This window comes from Torulaspora delbrueckii, chromosome 8, assembly GCF_000243375.1.
Source record: "Torulaspora delbrueckii CBS 1146 chromosome 8, complete genome".
Classification (NCBI taxonomy): Eukaryota; Fungi; Ascomycota; class Saccharomycetes; order Saccharomycetales; family Saccharomycetaceae; genus Torulaspora; species Torulaspora delbrueckii.
This window is the reverse complement of record NC_016508.1, coordinates 315,795-330,411: the sequence shown is the minus strand read 5'-3', so window position 1 is coordinate 330,411 and position 14,617 is coordinate 315,795. Positions and strand designations below refer to the sequence as shown.

The following is a 14,617-nucleotide window of genomic DNA, read 5'->3' as shown; positions in this document are numbered from 1 at the left end:
GCAGTCGAATAATTTAAGTATACATAATCTAGTATATTAAGAGAATCAAACTCGGGTTACCCGCTGAAACATAATATAAGCTTAATGAAAAATGCTAAGTACAGACCCCTTTTGGTGGTTTAATAGAGCGATTGATCAATATAAAGAGGTTGTGTGCTCGTTGAGATCTGCAATTCATAATGGACAATTGGAGGAGAATTGACATTGATGCTTTTGACCCTGAGAGCGGGAGGCTTTCCGCTCAGGATCTGATACCACCTAATGAGACTGTTGTGACATTACAGGAGCTACAACCTAAGATCTCCCAGCTGCGTTCGCTGGCTTCGAGCGGATCCATGGATTCTGCCGTAAAATTAGCCACGAGCGATCCTCCATATGGTGCAGATAACTCTACAAAGGCGACTTATTTCCAAGCAGTTTTGGAAGCTCTCACACAGGTCAGACAGTCCGATATCGCCAATATCATTCAGCAACTTTCTTCTGAGCAACAGGATGTGCTAGTCAAGTACCTTTACAAGGGAATGTCAGTCCCAGAGGGTCAGAAACAGGGTGGTATTCTGTTAGCATGGTTTGAAAAACTGACTCAAAAAGCCGGTGTGAACCCAATTGTTCGTTATCTCTCCGATAGAAGGACTATATAGATCTTAAGCACCTGGTTGTATTGTATAAATGGAGACTAGATGGAATATCAAGCATTATTAGCATATCTAGCGTTAGATGTATCGTGATTTAATTGCTAGGTGAAAAATTAACGCCTAGTTGATGAAAGTTTAAAGTAAAAGGCTAACAAGGGAGAGGTTAAAGGCTGGACGAGCTATACTTGACTAAATCAATGTCTGATACTAAAGATCAAAAGGTACCGGTTACCGAGAAAGGAGAGAAATCGGTTCATGGTCATAGCAAACCACTCAAGAGGACTAGAAGTACAGAAGATGGTAAAGACATTGAGAACCCAGAGACGACTACGGATGAGAAGTTGGCTAATAAGAAGGCCAAGACAGTGAAGGAGACCGAGCAGGATGGAAAAATAGCGGAAACCCCAAAGAGAGAAGATAAGGCTGTAGAAAAACCTAAGCATGTCTTTGGATCATCCACAGCTTTTGGTAGTGGATTTGGCTTATCAAAGAAGACCTCTGAAGGAAGTAGTGGTCAAGAAAAGGGCGACAAGAAGGCAAGTCCCAAACCTTTTGCATTTGGGTCGGGACTTTCATTTGGTGGTGGATTCGGTGTACTCAAGAAGGCTGACGACAAGGCGCCTGATAGGAAAGTAGATGATTCAAAGGATAAAGAAGAGACGCCTATTTTAGAAGACAAGAAGGAAAAGACTCAAGAATTAGAAGCAACACCGAGCTCAGCGGATAATAGCGGTGTAAAATTACAGAAACAAGAAGTTAAGTCTGGCGAAGAAGCAGAAGAAACAATATTTCAAGTTAATGCAAAGGCCTACCAATTATCTGACCTCAAAGCTGGCTGGAAAGAAAGAGGCGTTGGTGTCATAAAAGTCAACAAGGACACGGCAACTGGTAAATCACGTCTGGTGATGAGATCTCGTGGTCTACTAAAAGTTATTCTCAATCTACCGTTGATCAAGGGCTTCAAGATACAGCAAGGATTTCCCGGTTCTTTACAAAGTGAGAAATTTGTACGGATTACCACGGTTGACGATAATAAAGCACCACTACAGTACGCTGTTAAGACCGGCAAGGAGGAAACAGTTCAAGAGCTTTATGAGAAGATCGTCGACCTAGTGCCCAAGTAAGTATATACAATTGTAAAATAAACTTCATTACTTTCATTGTTTGACGAACGCCACACTGCAAATTGTGGTTCCCTTTACACCACCAAATTCGTAAACAGGATAGTTGATCCTTTTCCATACCTTCAGCCTATCTGTTTGCACAATGTTGATCAACTCTTGTTCAGTGAAGTTGCAGGACGTAATTAGGAAAATACCACCTGATTCAAGCAATTTCTCGATCACAGTCGAGTAAACATCGATGACAGTCTTGTCATTGGCGAATTTTTTACCGCTCAATGCAATTGCATCCAAAGTACCTTTATCCAGCACGATGTCGAATTTCCCCGGACTCCATGACGAATCAAAAATGTCTGCTGCCATAAAACTAGTATTGGTATCGTATCCCTTAGCTTTGCTAATATGACTGGCGAATTGTACACTTTCCTCTGAGTAATCTACGCCGACCATGGGACCATCAAAATCGTTTTCACACAATTCAAACAGCAAATGACCATTCCCAGTACCCAGATCAATCATCTTGGATTGCGTGCTTATCCTCAATTCGCCATCGTTGTCCACTAAGAATTCTACCATCCTTTCTTCGGCTCCATTGTCATCGAACCAACATTCACCAGTATCCTCTGGATTCTTGCTGAAATTTTCCCTCTCTAAAGCATAAAAATCATCCCAGTACTTCTTGGTACCCAGCTTGGATACATTCAGCCTAGTAGTATCCTCCATCAGCTGCTCTACTCGTGTTTTACAAGCTCATCTCGACTATCGATGGGCAAACTTTTCAATTCTCGGGTAGTGAAGTTAACAAGAAAACCCGGGTCTAAAGGGCAATTGTAGATACCTAAACCAGCACAAACAGAACCATTAAAACCTGTTCCCATGACCAAGATTAACTTTCTCCCTACGTTGCAAGATGCCTTTGAACCTTTATTGCCCCAACAAGTTGAGATTCTTCGCCAGCAGGTGCTGAGTGAAGGTGGCGATTCCGCATCGATCCAATCACGATTCAACTATGCCTGGGGACTGATCAAGTCAGAAGATGTCAGCGATCAACGCCTGGGAGTCAAGCTCTTGACTGATATTTACAAGGAATCGTCAGCCAGGAGGCGGGAGTGTCTGTACTACCTGGGGATCGGATGCTACAAGTTGGGGGAGTACTCCATGGCCAAGAGATATGTCGATACGCTCTATGAACACGAACCCAACAACAAGCAAGCACAGGCCTTGAAAAGTATGGTCGAGGATAAGGTACAACGTGAGACTGTGAGAGGATTAGCCATGGCTACTGGTGTGATCGCTGGTGCAGCCACCATTGCAGCAATATTCTTCAGAGGCAGGAGAAAGTAACTCCGTCACGTATAGCTTCATATTCCCCTCCCTATGGTACTATTTATTGTACATACAACCAAATACCACAAAACTTTGAATGAAACCAATGACCCTCGTTGCTTTCCTCTCTCCGAGATCGATTCGACACAAACGACCAAATGCGTCGACTCCAAAGACTCATAAAGCTGTAACACCATCGGGGTGCATCAATTGAACATGTAAACAGCTATAATATGGCGTCCTGAGCCTATTTGAGTTGTTTACGCGTCTCATCGCCCTCGTATGGCGTCTTTTATCAAGAGACGCGTCAATTTTTTCATTACGCGTCGCGTCTCGTAGTTCTTGAAGTATATAAGTACGCGTTTTATTCGAATTCATTGCAACTTCTCTCTCTCTTTCTCTTGGGATTGTTGTTTGATAAGTTTGTATAAGGATCAAGACAAGATTATTCAAGTCAGTTATCCATACAGAGATGTTCGTCTACAAGAGAGACGGCCGTAAGGAACATGTTAGGTTCGACAAGATTACTGCACGTATATCACGTTTATGCTATGGTCTAGACCCTGCACATATTGATGCTGTTAAGATCACCCAGCGTATCATTTCTGGTGTCTATGAAGGTGTGACTACTGTTGAATTGGACAATTTGGCTGCTGAAACTTGTGCGTATATGACGACTGTGCATCCTGATTATGCTACTTTGGCCGCTAGAATAGCTATCTCTAATTTGCACAAGCAGACTACTAAACAGTTTTCTCAGGTTGTGAGTGAATTGTTCAACTATGTGAACCCAAAGAACGGGGTTCATTCTCCTATGATCTCGCAAGAGGTTATGGACATCGTCAACAAACATAAGGATGAGTTGAACTCTGCTATTGTTTATGATAGAGATTTCAACTTTAACTATTTTGGGTTCAAAACTCTGGAGCGTTCTTATCTGCTGAGGATAAATGGTGAAGTCGCTGAACGTCCTCAACATATGATTATGAGAGTTGCTGTTGGTATTCATGGTGACGACATCGAGTCTGCTATTGAGACTTATAATCTGATGTCCTTGAGATACTTCATTCATGCTTCTCCAACTCTTTTCAATGCTGGTACTCCACGCCCTCAGATGTCTTCATGTTTCCTAATCGCCATGAAGGATGACTCCATCGAGGGTATTTACGATACTTTGAAGGAATGTGCTATGATTTCTAAGACCGCTGGTGGTATTGGTTTGCACATACACAACATTCGTTCTACGGGTTCATATATTGCAGGTACTAACGGTACTTCGAACGGGTTGATCCCCATGGTACGTGTCTTCAACAACACTGCTCGTTATGTGGATCAAGGTGGTAACAAAAGGCCAGGTGCTTTCGCTTTGTACTTGGAACCATGGCACGCAGACATCTTTGATTTCATAGATATCCGGAAGAACCACGGTAAGGAAGAGATTCGTGCAAGAGATTTGTTCCCAGCCCTCTGGATTCCAGATTTGTTCATGAAACGTGTTCAAGAGAATGGTGAATGGACTTTGTTCTCTCCAAGTGAAGCTCCAGGTTTGTCTGATGTTTATGGTGATGAATTTGAAGCCTTGTATGAACGTTACGTCGCTGAAGGTCGTGGTAGAAAGACTATCAAAGCTCAAAAACTGTGGTACGCTATCTTGGAATCTCAAACAGAGACTGGTACTCCATTCATGCTTTACAAAGATGCCTGTAATATAAAGAGCAACCAAAAGAACTTGGGTACCATTAAATCCTCTAACTTGTGTTGTGAAATCGTTGAGTACTCAGCACCTGATGAGACTGCCGTTTGTAACTTGGCCTCCATCGCTTTACCATCGTGTATTCAAGTTGCTGATGATGGTAAGACCCAGTGGTATGATTTTGCCAAGTTGCATAAAATTGCCAAGGTTATCACTCGTAACTTGAACAAGGTCATCGATCGAAACTACTACCCAGTTCCTGAAGCTAGAAACTCTAATATGAGAAACAGACCTATGGCTCTAGGTGTCAATGGTTTGGCTGACGTGTTTATGATGTTGCGTGTTCCATTTGAGTCTCAAGAAGCCAAGGATCTAAACATCCAAATCTTCGAAACTATCTACCACGCTTCTTTGGAAGCCTCCTGTGAGTTGGCGAAGAAGGATGGACCTTACTCCACTTATGAAGGTTCTCCAATCTCTCAAGGTATTTTGCAGTACGATCTGTGGAACACCAAACCATCGGATCTATGGGATTGGGACACTTTGAAGAAAAGCATCAAGGAATATGGTGTTAGAAACTCTTTGCTATTGGCCCCAATGCCAACTGCGTCGACTTCCCAGATTCTAGGTTACAACGAGTGTTTCGAGCCATACACTTCCAATATGTACTCTCGTCGTGTGTTATCCGGTGAATTCCAAATTGTCAACCCTTACTTGCTACGTGATTTGGTCGACCTAGGTATCTGGGATGATAGTATGAAGCAACACATCATCACTGATAATGGCTCCATCCAAAATCTACCGAATATTCCTCAAGAACTAAAGGATTTGTACAAGACTGTTTGGGAAATCTCTCAAAAAACTATCATCGAGATGGCAGCTGATCGTGCTGTTTACATCGATCAGTCCCAATCATTGAACATTCACATCCGTGCTCCAACTATGGGTAAATTGACTAGTATGCATTTCTACGGTTGGAAGAAGGGTTTGAAGACTGGTATGTACTACCTGAGGACACAAGCCGCTTCTGCTGCTATTCAATTCACCATTGACAAGAGTGTTGCTGACCAAGCTGCTCACAATATTGCAGACATCGCTAATCTACATCGTCCACAATACGTGCCACGTAAAGTTAACCCAGGCGAAGTTAATCTAGGCCTTGATGACGATTTAAGAAGAGCGGGAGTCTCGAGAGAAGAATCCCCTGCACCATCATCTACAGCTTCTTCCATCATCAACAGTGTGGCATCTTTGAAGATTCAGGACAGTCAACCTGTTACCCCAGTCACTTCGGCTCCTCAGTCTGCTCTTCCGGAAAAGCCAAAGGAGGAAGTCACTAAGACTGATGACAGTAAGGACTCTGAATTTGATATCTACAATTCGAAGGTTATCGCATGTGCAATTGATAATCCAGAAGCATGTACGATGTGTTCCGGTTAAGGATTTAGGGTGTTGCATTTGACCACAATTTTTCTTTCATTTCATGGGGTTGTTTAATTGGTGTATTAATTAGTTTTGTTTTTACTTATAGATCACATTTGGTTCTGTTATGGCAAGATCTTTTATATGGATTTTTAATTTCTGTAATTATGTTTTAATAGGAACCATCTACATTTACTCACTCGTTTTCTTCTATTATAGCATAACGATGATTGTCAAATTCTTTATTGAAAGTTTTCCAGTAACTAGCGGTTATTCGTTGTAATCGAAACTTCGGGCGATCGGTTCTAACTCTTGTTCTTCGCGGATGCCGCTAGCATTGACACATCAAAAAGCCAGATTATAAGCAAGATCCTTCATAATGGCTGGCGCTTCAGGTAATAGCCTAGTTGATGAGGATAGCTACGTTCAGCTAGATGATCTTACTCATGAGGGATTAGCCGTTCCACAGAATACCAGCCCGAAGGAAGAATGGCTAATGCTGAAACGAAGCAACCCATTTATGAGACTGTTGAGGAGGATATGGTCTGGTCCTGAGGAGCCTTCTGATCTCAAACCTAAATTTGTATCAAAATGGACATGGCTACAATACATCGACGACTTTCCCAAGAAGAAATTCCAGGTAAGATACTCCAGCTGGAGCACAAGACTATCTATTTTGATTGTTTATTGCACTCTATGGGCTGGTATACTGTTTTTTCTATTATACCCATACTTGATCAGAGCACCTTATTTCTACCCCAATGATGGTAGTGACAGGCTGCCGATATACTCATTGACTTGCAACTCCTATTGGAATTGGGAGGGAAAAAATAACGCCTGTGGAAAGGACGCAAGCGATTGCCAACCATTTAGTAATGTTGATTATATGATAAGATGTCCAGCTCTGTGTGATAGAGGTGGTTGGACGTATTCAGCAATCGCCGTTGGTGATCAAAGGGTAAAATATCAAAGCTACGAGATTGGAGGTGGCCCTCTTGAGGCTACCGAGGACTCAAGGTCTCTATCATTCCCATATAGGGCGGATTCTTTTGCTTGCGATTCAGCAGTGCACGCTGGGGTAGTCTCACCATTCTTTGGTGGTTGTGCGAGGATATCTATGGAAGGCTCACAGAATTCTTTCCCATCCAGGTTGGGCAGATACGGACATTGGTCCGTTGCATTTGATACGTTCTTCCCTAGCTCCTTTTCCTTTAAGGACCTTCGAGATGGAATTAGCACAGGCTGTTACGATCCGCGAATAATTGTGGTTATTATCAATGCCTTGATGGGTATACCTGTCTTTTACCTATGCGATAGTTTGATCGGCTTTTGGATAGTAACCATTGTTGGTTACTGGACAATCGCACTTGCCTTGGACCCACCTCTATTAACAGACCCCCATGATCCAACTTCCGTGTACGAACTGATAAGCGTAGCTGTTCAAAGACTTCTCCCACTTTGTTTCGTTCTTTATGTTGAATGGAAGTGCGCGGCTAAAAGGACTCTCGAAGATGGGTCGCCGGCGGCCAAGATCCTATTATGGTACCCTACTTTTTGGCTTGGTGTACTAAACAACGTTACATTCGATAGACTCCCAGTTGACAGGCTTACTGCCAAAGATCTGAAAGAACAAGCTGGCGCCCTGACAGCAGTGGGCTCCATTGCCGCAACAATCTTAACATGTGCCGTCATTCAGGCTTATTCTCTTTGGAAATCGGGCAGGTTCAGAAAGTATTTCAAGATTTACATTTCCATTATTGCTGGTTTAGTATTTCTTGGCTCAATACCTGGGCTTAACTTGAGAATTCATCATTATATTCTGGGCATGATGCTTGTACCGGGTTGCGCAACAAGAGGAAGTTCTGCTTACCTATTCCAAGGGATACTGATTGGCCTGATCCTTTCCGGAGTTTCTAGATGGGACTTTGCAAGTATTATTGAGACTGATTTTGCATTATTAAGAGGGGAGGCTGGATCATCCTTGGAGCCTCCAGTATTCTTGTTTGATCCTTCAAAACCGCACCAAGTTTCTTGGACGCTCAATTCGAATTTGACCATTAATGACTCCCCCGAAGGCATAGATGGGTTTTCCCTATTAGCCAATGATTTCGAAATTTATGTTGGCCAGAACTTGACCGTTGACCTCGATGTCCTACTAGAAGAAGATGAAGTATTATCGTCAATGCTTGAAGCTTCAGTATCCCAATCGAATGGTAATACTAAAATTTACCTAAGGGTGGCACGGGCATCTACGGAAAATCCAAATTTTGAACGTGGTGACTACACGAATGCTGGAATACTCGAGTGGCCACAGGGAATATGGCATGAACCTTCACCTGGCGTATCTTAGACTTCGATTAAAGGTCACTCATAACGATGATCTTGAAATTTCACTGATTCTCATCCCTATGGCTTTAGAAAGCCTAAGGTAGTGACGATCAGGCCAACTAGGAGCTGATCACCACTACCAGTGCCTTCTGCAAGTCGGTGGATTTGGTTTTATATGAGAAGATGTCATCTGAAGCTCTGCAAAAAATATCAACTTTGTTGAAGGATGACTTATCACCAGAGAGAGTACGAGATATTAAAGATCAATTGACGAAGCAAAAGTCAACAGTGGAATATCAATTGAATAAAGAATCATCTAAGTATTATGGGAACGTCGAAAAGAGTTTGTCATTACTTAACTTATCACAGAAATCTGTCAAAGACATACAAGGGCGTTTACAGGATGTTAATCAACTTAGCCATAAGAATAAAACTGCCATCTCGAGGTATGACATTATCTTTAGCGCAACTAAAATCTATGAAAAAATTGATATGACATCCTCTATCTATGATAAGATATCTAGTTTTAATGAACTGGTGATAAAAATAGATCAGACGCTGGATCAAGAAATGGCAGAAGACGCTTTAGACACGGGCTGCCCGAGTTTACTACATATCCACTACATGTTGACCACTGCGCGTGATTTCCAAGACCAGATGCTTGCCATGTCTCTAGTATCCACCGACGATGTTCAACGTACCGTATTGAAGCTGTTTTCACAGATGAACCAGTTGGTCTCAAAATTTGACAAATTATTGGAATCTTTGGTATATGACTTGGTGGAGATTGTAAGATCAGAGCAAATATCGTTAGCAATCCGCTTCTTCAAGATATTGACGTTAGAGGAAAGTGAAGATTTAAAGATTAACGCAATTCGGAACATTCTCAAGAAGAAAGAGATTGAGCTGGATAGGACCGCAATAAAAAAACTACCGAGTCGGAACAGTGTTCCTCAACAAAATGCGACAGAGTACCCAACAAGCAAAGGGATTTACGAAGAAATTCTCAGTGGTACCATCACCACGAGAACTCAATCTCGAGGTTACAGGAATTTTTTCTTCAACAAGGTCAAGCAATCAGTGCGGGATATGTTTGTAGAAGTGCGAAATGAATATCAAGGCGAGAAGAGATTTGATGTCCTAAACAATTTGGACTGGGTCTTTAACGAGTTGCTTATGATCAAGGAACACCTCACGAAGTATTGCCCACCTCACTGGGATATCTTTGGCGAATATTTTGAACTTTATTATCAAGAGTTGCACTCACTGGTGAGTGAACTGGTAGAATCCGAACCGGAGACTTTGATCATTCTAGATATTCTGGACTATGATAAACGTTTTCAGGAAACTTTGGTCAAAGATTTTGGCTTCTCGAAGAAGGAAAAAAGGAGTATTATTGGAGACAAACAAAAGGAGCAATTATTTGCTGATTACTTGAGCATGATCTTGGTGAAGATGAGTGAATGGATCGGCAATTTAGAGAAAGCTGAGTTTGAAGTGTTCCTTGAGAGAAAGACCCCGCCACACGTCGATTCAGAAGGGTTACTTTACCTGGATGGTACACGTACCTGTTTCCAAATGTTCACTCAACAAGCTGAAGTGGCTGCTGGCTCGAGTCAGGCCAAGATTCTTGTTGGTGTAATTAATAGATTCTGTGATCTGCTAAAACAAAGACAAAAGAAGTGGATGCAAATGATAGAAGTCGACGTGCAAAAGTTACTTAGATTTAATCATAGGGATGAAGATGCGCCCGAACCCGATTCCTCTGAGCAATGTCCCGGTGGTCTGGTGGAGTATATTGTAGCTGTGGCTAATGATCAAATGAAAGCTGCAGATTATTCTGTAGCGATCTCATCCAAATACGGTAAACTCGTGACGAAGACTTACGAAAGAGCCATAACACAGGATATCGAAGAAGCACTTGACGGTTTTGCAGAAGTTGCAAAGTTCTGCTCTAATGAGCTGATAAAGATTATCTTTGCAGACTTGGCCAGCCCATTTTCCGAAATATTTAGTAAAGCGTGGTATAGTGGATCACAGGCTCAGCAGATCGCCGATACATTATATGAGTACCTAGTGGAAATCAAGTCTCAAATGAATTCGGTGGTTTTTGCCAGTCTATTAGAGATCGTCGTTGAGGAGACCATTTTATCATTTATCAGTGCTTTGAAATACGAACACTCATTCAAGAACAAAAATAACAAGTTCTTGGACTGTATGAAGAGAGATTTCGAGATTTTCTATAAAGTTTTCGTCCAATTACTGCCCGAGAGTGAAGATAAGACCATGATCATTGACGATAAGTTCAAACTGATGGAATATTTCATGGATTTCAGTTGTGGCGAAGTGGATAACATCACCGCGATATGGTCCAACTGCCTCTCTGTGTACTGGGACACGCCAATCAAGCTTCTTGCGGCTATATTGAACTGTAGAAAGGATGTGGACAAGTCCGATACAAAGAAGATTTTACAAACCGCTACGCAACTGTGTAATGATCCCGCGAGATTGAACCAATTGAACGAAGCGGAAGTACAACCGACTTTCATCAGTAGAGTCAACATACTAATATAGACAAATCTCTATACATTATTTAGAGATCCAAAAGACAGTCACTAGGAACTTTTCATCGTTATTAGCCAGTGTATAATTGTAAAATCCATCTTTCTTGCTATTCCAAGCTGCTCCAATATCATTTGACATAGAAACATCATTATCTTTAGCTTCACCTTTCAGACTAGTCATTGAAATCACATACTTGTACTGTGAAGAGTGCTGAACCAGTTGTTCTAGAACCTTTGTCAAGAACTTATCCTTCACGGAACCCTCCCCAGGGGAAGCACCCGCAGCTACATAACTCGTCTCAATCAATTCAACAAGCTTATCCTGAGAGACAGGGGCATTAGCCACCTTATCCTGGCCAGTTTGGAACTCCATCTCGTTGGTTCGAGTGCAAGTCAGAGCACTTTTTCACAAGAACACTACAAGTACAGGAGAAAGATACAAGGGGGTAGCGAAAGAAACAGAGCAAGAGACAACTTCTTCTAGCAATTAGAAGATCTAGTGAACCATCAGATGAAGTAGAATTCGAGTTGATCAACGATTAAATGGTCATCATCTAGTAGTTCTGTAGTTTCCACCTTGAGAATGGCTGGGTGTCCACGTGCGATGCCTATCAAGAAGTGAAAAATTCGACAATTGCAGCACAAATATGCTGGGAATATAAAGGGACTTGGCTCTGAGAAGGCCTTGGCAAATACTATTCTATAGAGCTAGAAGACTGTGTAAGATGTCATCTGCTCCTCTATTACAAAAGACTCCCGGCAAGAAGATCGCTCTACCCACTAGAGTGGAACCAAAGGTCTTCTTTGCCAATGAACGTACTTTCCTATCGTGGTTGAATTTCACTGTTATGCTTGGTGGATTAGGTATTGGTCTATTGAATTTCGGTGATTCCGTTGGTAAGATCAGTGCTGGTTTGTTCACTTTAGTGGCTATGGGTACTATGGTATATGCATTAGTTACATATCATTGGAGAGCTGCTGCAATCAGACGAAGAGGTTCAGGCCCATACGATGACAGATTGGGTCCTACGTTGTTATGTTTCTTCTTGCTGATCGCAGTTGTCATCAACTTCATCCTAAGACTAAGATACAGTAAGGATGTTTAACAGTAGTTAGTGTTGATATGCACTTGTAATTTGTATAGTTAATAATTTAAACAGGTATAAAAAACTGTCCGAAAGGTACCGGTAAGAACCGGACACATTCTGTTGGATTGTCCGGAATGCTCCGGTCCAAGCCGGACAGGTTAGTGAGGGGCATCGCATTCCTATTTGGGGAAAACTTGGCGCATACGTAATTTCAGCCAAGGCTTTGCACCTCGAGAAACGTTTCTTTAATTCCTCGAGTAAATTCCTCGAGCAGTTTCTTTTCGTGGCGAGGTGCCCCTCTTTTTCTGGAAGCCGAAGCTGAGCGGGTTAGCGGCTCTTAGATTCACCTTGTGGGACATAACTAGCATATCGAGCATTCTGCTGGATAGATACTTATACGATTGTGAGGGTGAACTGACTAAGAGCGTGTTTTAAGTGAGGGGCCAACAAAACTCTCACAAAATATATATATATATGTGTATAGTTGATGGGTGATTCATCGATCAGGCAATTTACTCTCGAGCTCATCAGGACAAGATGCTTTCTAGAGCTACTATTGCACAATTTACTTCCAGACGTCTACTGCGTCTATACTCTCACGTGCCTCTGCGCGTACCCATTACTTTGCCTAATGGATCCACTTACGAACAACCTACTGGTCTGTTCATCAACGGTGAATTTATTCCATCTAAGCAACGCAAGACATTTGAAGTGATCAACCCTTCTACTGAAGAAGAAATTACTCACGTTTACGAAGCTCGTGAAGATGATGTGGATATTGCAGTCGCTGCCGCTAAACGTGCTTTCGAAGGCGGCTGGTCTACTGCTGACCCAGAATTCCGTGCTCGGGCTCTATTCAAATTGGCTGATTTAGTCGAACAACATGCAGAAACCCTAGCTGCTATTGAATCTCTGGACAACGGTAAATCTTTGCTATGTTCTCGTGGTGATGTCGCATTGGTTTCTAAATACTTGCGTTCCTGTGGTGGTTGGACCGATAAGATTTACGGTAATGTGATCGATACCGGTAAGGACCATTTTGCATACTCGTTGAGAGAGCCAATTGGTGTTTGTGGTCAAATCATTCCATGGAATTTCCCTCTACTGATGTGGTCCTGGAAAATTGGTCCAGCATTGGCTACTGGTAACACTGTTGTGTTGAAACCAGCTGAAGCTACTCCATTGTCCGCCTTGTACGCCTCTACTCTATGTCAAGAGGCTGGTATTCCAGCCGGTGTGGTTAACATCGTTTCAGGTTTTGGTAGAATCGTGGGTGAAAGACTATGTAACCATCCAGATGTCAAAAAGATCGCATTCACTGGTTCTACAAACACTGGTCGTCACATTATGAAGACTGCTGCTGACAGTATTAAGAAGATCACCCTAGAATTGGGTGGTAAGTCTCCAAACATTGTCTTCGCCGATGCTGACTTGGAAAAAGCTGTCAAGAGTATCGCCTTCGGTATCTTCTTCAACTCTGGTGAGGTTTGTTGTGCCGGTTCAAGAATCTACGTTCAAGACTCTGTTTACGAAGAAGTCTTGGAAAAGTTGAAGGAATACACAGAAACTTTGAGCGTTGGTGACCCATTCGACGAAAATACTTTCCAAGGTGCTCAAACTTCTCAAATGCAAATGGAAAAGATCTTGAAATACGTTCAAATCGGTACTGATGAAGGTGCTCGTGTTGTCTCTGGTGGTGAAAGAAAGGGTGAAAGAGGTTACTTCATCAAGCCAACCATCTTTGCTGACGTTGACGAAAATATGCAAATCGTTAAGGATGAAATCTTCGGCCCAATCGTCACTGTTTCTAAATTCTCCACCGTCGATGAAGTCATCGCCAAGGCTAACGACTCTGTCTACGGTCTAGCCGCTGGTATTCACACTAAGGATGTTAACAAGGCTATTGATGTGTCCAACAGAATTAAAGCTGGTACCATCTGGATTAACACTTACAACGCCTTCCATCAAAACGTTCCTTTCGGTGGTTTCGGACAATCTGGTATTGGTAGTGAAATGGGTGCAGCTGCTTTGGATAACTACACTCAAGTCAAGTCTATTAGAATGTCCATTGACAAGGCTCAATACTAAGTTTGAAACAGGTTTACTCAAATTTCAAGCAAAATGGAATTGATTTTCACACATAAGCATAAGACACTATATATTCACAAACACTATGTACACTAAGCATTCATGATACTACAAGAATATATATTGACTGAACTATAAGACATAACTAATGGAAACTAATATAGTTTATTTTTGTTTGACTGTCTTATATTACAACACCCAGACATTCCTCAATACATCTGTACATTTTTAAACTCTCTCAAAAATTATTGAAAATTTGAAAATCCGCGCTGTTTTGTTGAAGTCTGGGCAGAGCCCAGCCTAGCTTGTCTCATCGGCCCCTGCCTAATCCAAGCTGGCCTGCCTCACTACC

The 14,617-nt window shown here is 42.1% G+C and overlaps 10 protein-coding genes across 10 annotated transcripts; 8 read left to right on the top strand and 2 right to left on the bottom strand.

Moving 5' to 3' along the window:
- Positions 1 to 179: 179 nt before the first annotated feature.
- On the top strand, positions 180 to 641 carry ARC15 (Arc15p; the record flags this gene model as incomplete). Its single annotated transcript, XM_003683214.1, has 1 exon — positions 180 to 641. One exon carries the CDS (start codon positions 180 to 182, stop codon positions 639 to 641), a length of 462 nt encoding a protein of 153 aa, XP_003683262.1.
- Positions 642 to 832: 191 nt separating this feature from the next.
- Positions 833 to 1,759, top strand: YRB2 (Yrb2p; the record flags this gene model as incomplete). Its single annotated transcript, XM_003683213.1, has 1 exon — positions 833 to 1,759. One exon carries the CDS (start codon positions 833 to 835, stop codon positions 1,757 to 1,759), a length of 927 nt encoding a protein of 308 aa, XP_003683261.1.
- Positions 1,760 to 1,792: 33 nt separating this feature from the next.
- On the bottom strand, positions 1,793 to 2,479 carry EFM4 (Efm4p; the record flags this gene model as incomplete). Its single annotated transcript, XM_003683212.1, has 1 exon — positions 1,793 to 2,479. One exon carries the CDS (start codon positions 2,477 to 2,479, stop codon positions 1,793 to 1,795), a length of 687 nt encoding a protein of 228 aa, XP_003683260.1.
- Positions 2,480 to 2,632: 153 nt separating this feature from the next.
- FIS1 (Fis1p) lies at positions 2,633 to 3,100 on the top strand (the record flags this gene model as incomplete). The annotated part of the gene is made up of 1 exon (XM_003683211.1): positions 2,633 to 3,100. One exon carries the CDS (start codon positions 2,633 to 2,635, stop codon positions 3,098 to 3,100), a length of 468 nt encoding a protein of 155 aa, XP_003683259.1.
- Positions 3,101 to 3,554: 454 nt separating this feature from the next.
- TDEL0H01880 (ribonucleoside-diphosphate reductase large subunit) lies at positions 3,555 to 6,215 on the top strand (the record flags this gene model as incomplete). The annotated part of the gene is made up of 1 exon (XM_003683210.1): positions 3,555 to 6,215. One exon carries the CDS (start codon positions 3,555 to 3,557, stop codon positions 6,213 to 6,215), a length of 2,661 nt encoding a protein of 886 aa, XP_003683258.1.
- A 361-nt stretch (positions 6,216 to 6,576) lies between these two features.
- TDEL0H01870 (uncharacterized protein) lies at positions 6,577 to 8,547 on the top strand (the record flags this gene model as incomplete). Its single annotated transcript, XM_003683209.1, has 1 exon — positions 6,577 to 8,547. The coding sequence occupies one exon, from the start codon at positions 6,577 to 6,579 to the stop codon at positions 8,545 to 8,547; it is 1,971 nt and encodes a 656-aa protein (XP_003683257.1).
- A 161-nt stretch (positions 8,548 to 8,708) lies between these two features.
- SEC6 (SNARE-binding exocyst subunit SEC6) lies at positions 8,709 to 11,099 on the top strand (the record flags this gene model as incomplete). Its single annotated transcript, XM_003683208.1, has 1 exon — positions 8,709 to 11,099. One exon carries the CDS (start codon positions 8,709 to 8,711, stop codon positions 11,097 to 11,099), a length of 2,391 nt encoding a protein of 796 aa, XP_003683256.1.
- Positions 11,100 to 11,114: 15 nt separating this feature from the next.
- Positions 11,115 to 11,462, bottom strand: TDA2 (Tda2p; the record flags this gene model as incomplete). Its single annotated transcript, XM_003683207.1, has 1 exon — positions 11,115 to 11,462. The coding sequence occupies one exon, from the start codon at positions 11,460 to 11,462 to the stop codon at positions 11,115 to 11,117; it is 348 nt and encodes a 115-aa protein (XP_003683255.1).
- Positions 11,463 to 11,814: 352 nt separating this feature from the next.
- Positions 11,815 to 12,195, top strand: VTC1 (Vtc1p; the record flags this gene model as incomplete). Its single annotated transcript, XM_003683206.1, has 1 exon — positions 11,815 to 12,195. The coding sequence occupies one exon, from the start codon at positions 11,815 to 11,817 to the stop codon at positions 12,193 to 12,195; it is 381 nt and encodes a 126-aa protein (XP_003683254.1).
- A 519-nt stretch (positions 12,196 to 12,714) lies between these two features.
- Positions 12,715 to 14,265, top strand: ALD5 (aldehyde dehydrogenase (NAD(P)(+)) ALD5; the record flags this gene model as incomplete). Its single annotated transcript, XM_003683205.1, has 1 exon — positions 12,715 to 14,265. The coding sequence occupies one exon, from the start codon at positions 12,715 to 12,717 to the stop codon at positions 14,263 to 14,265; it is 1,551 nt and encodes a 516-aa protein (XP_003683253.1).
- Positions 14,266 to 14,617: the final 352 nt, after the last annotated feature.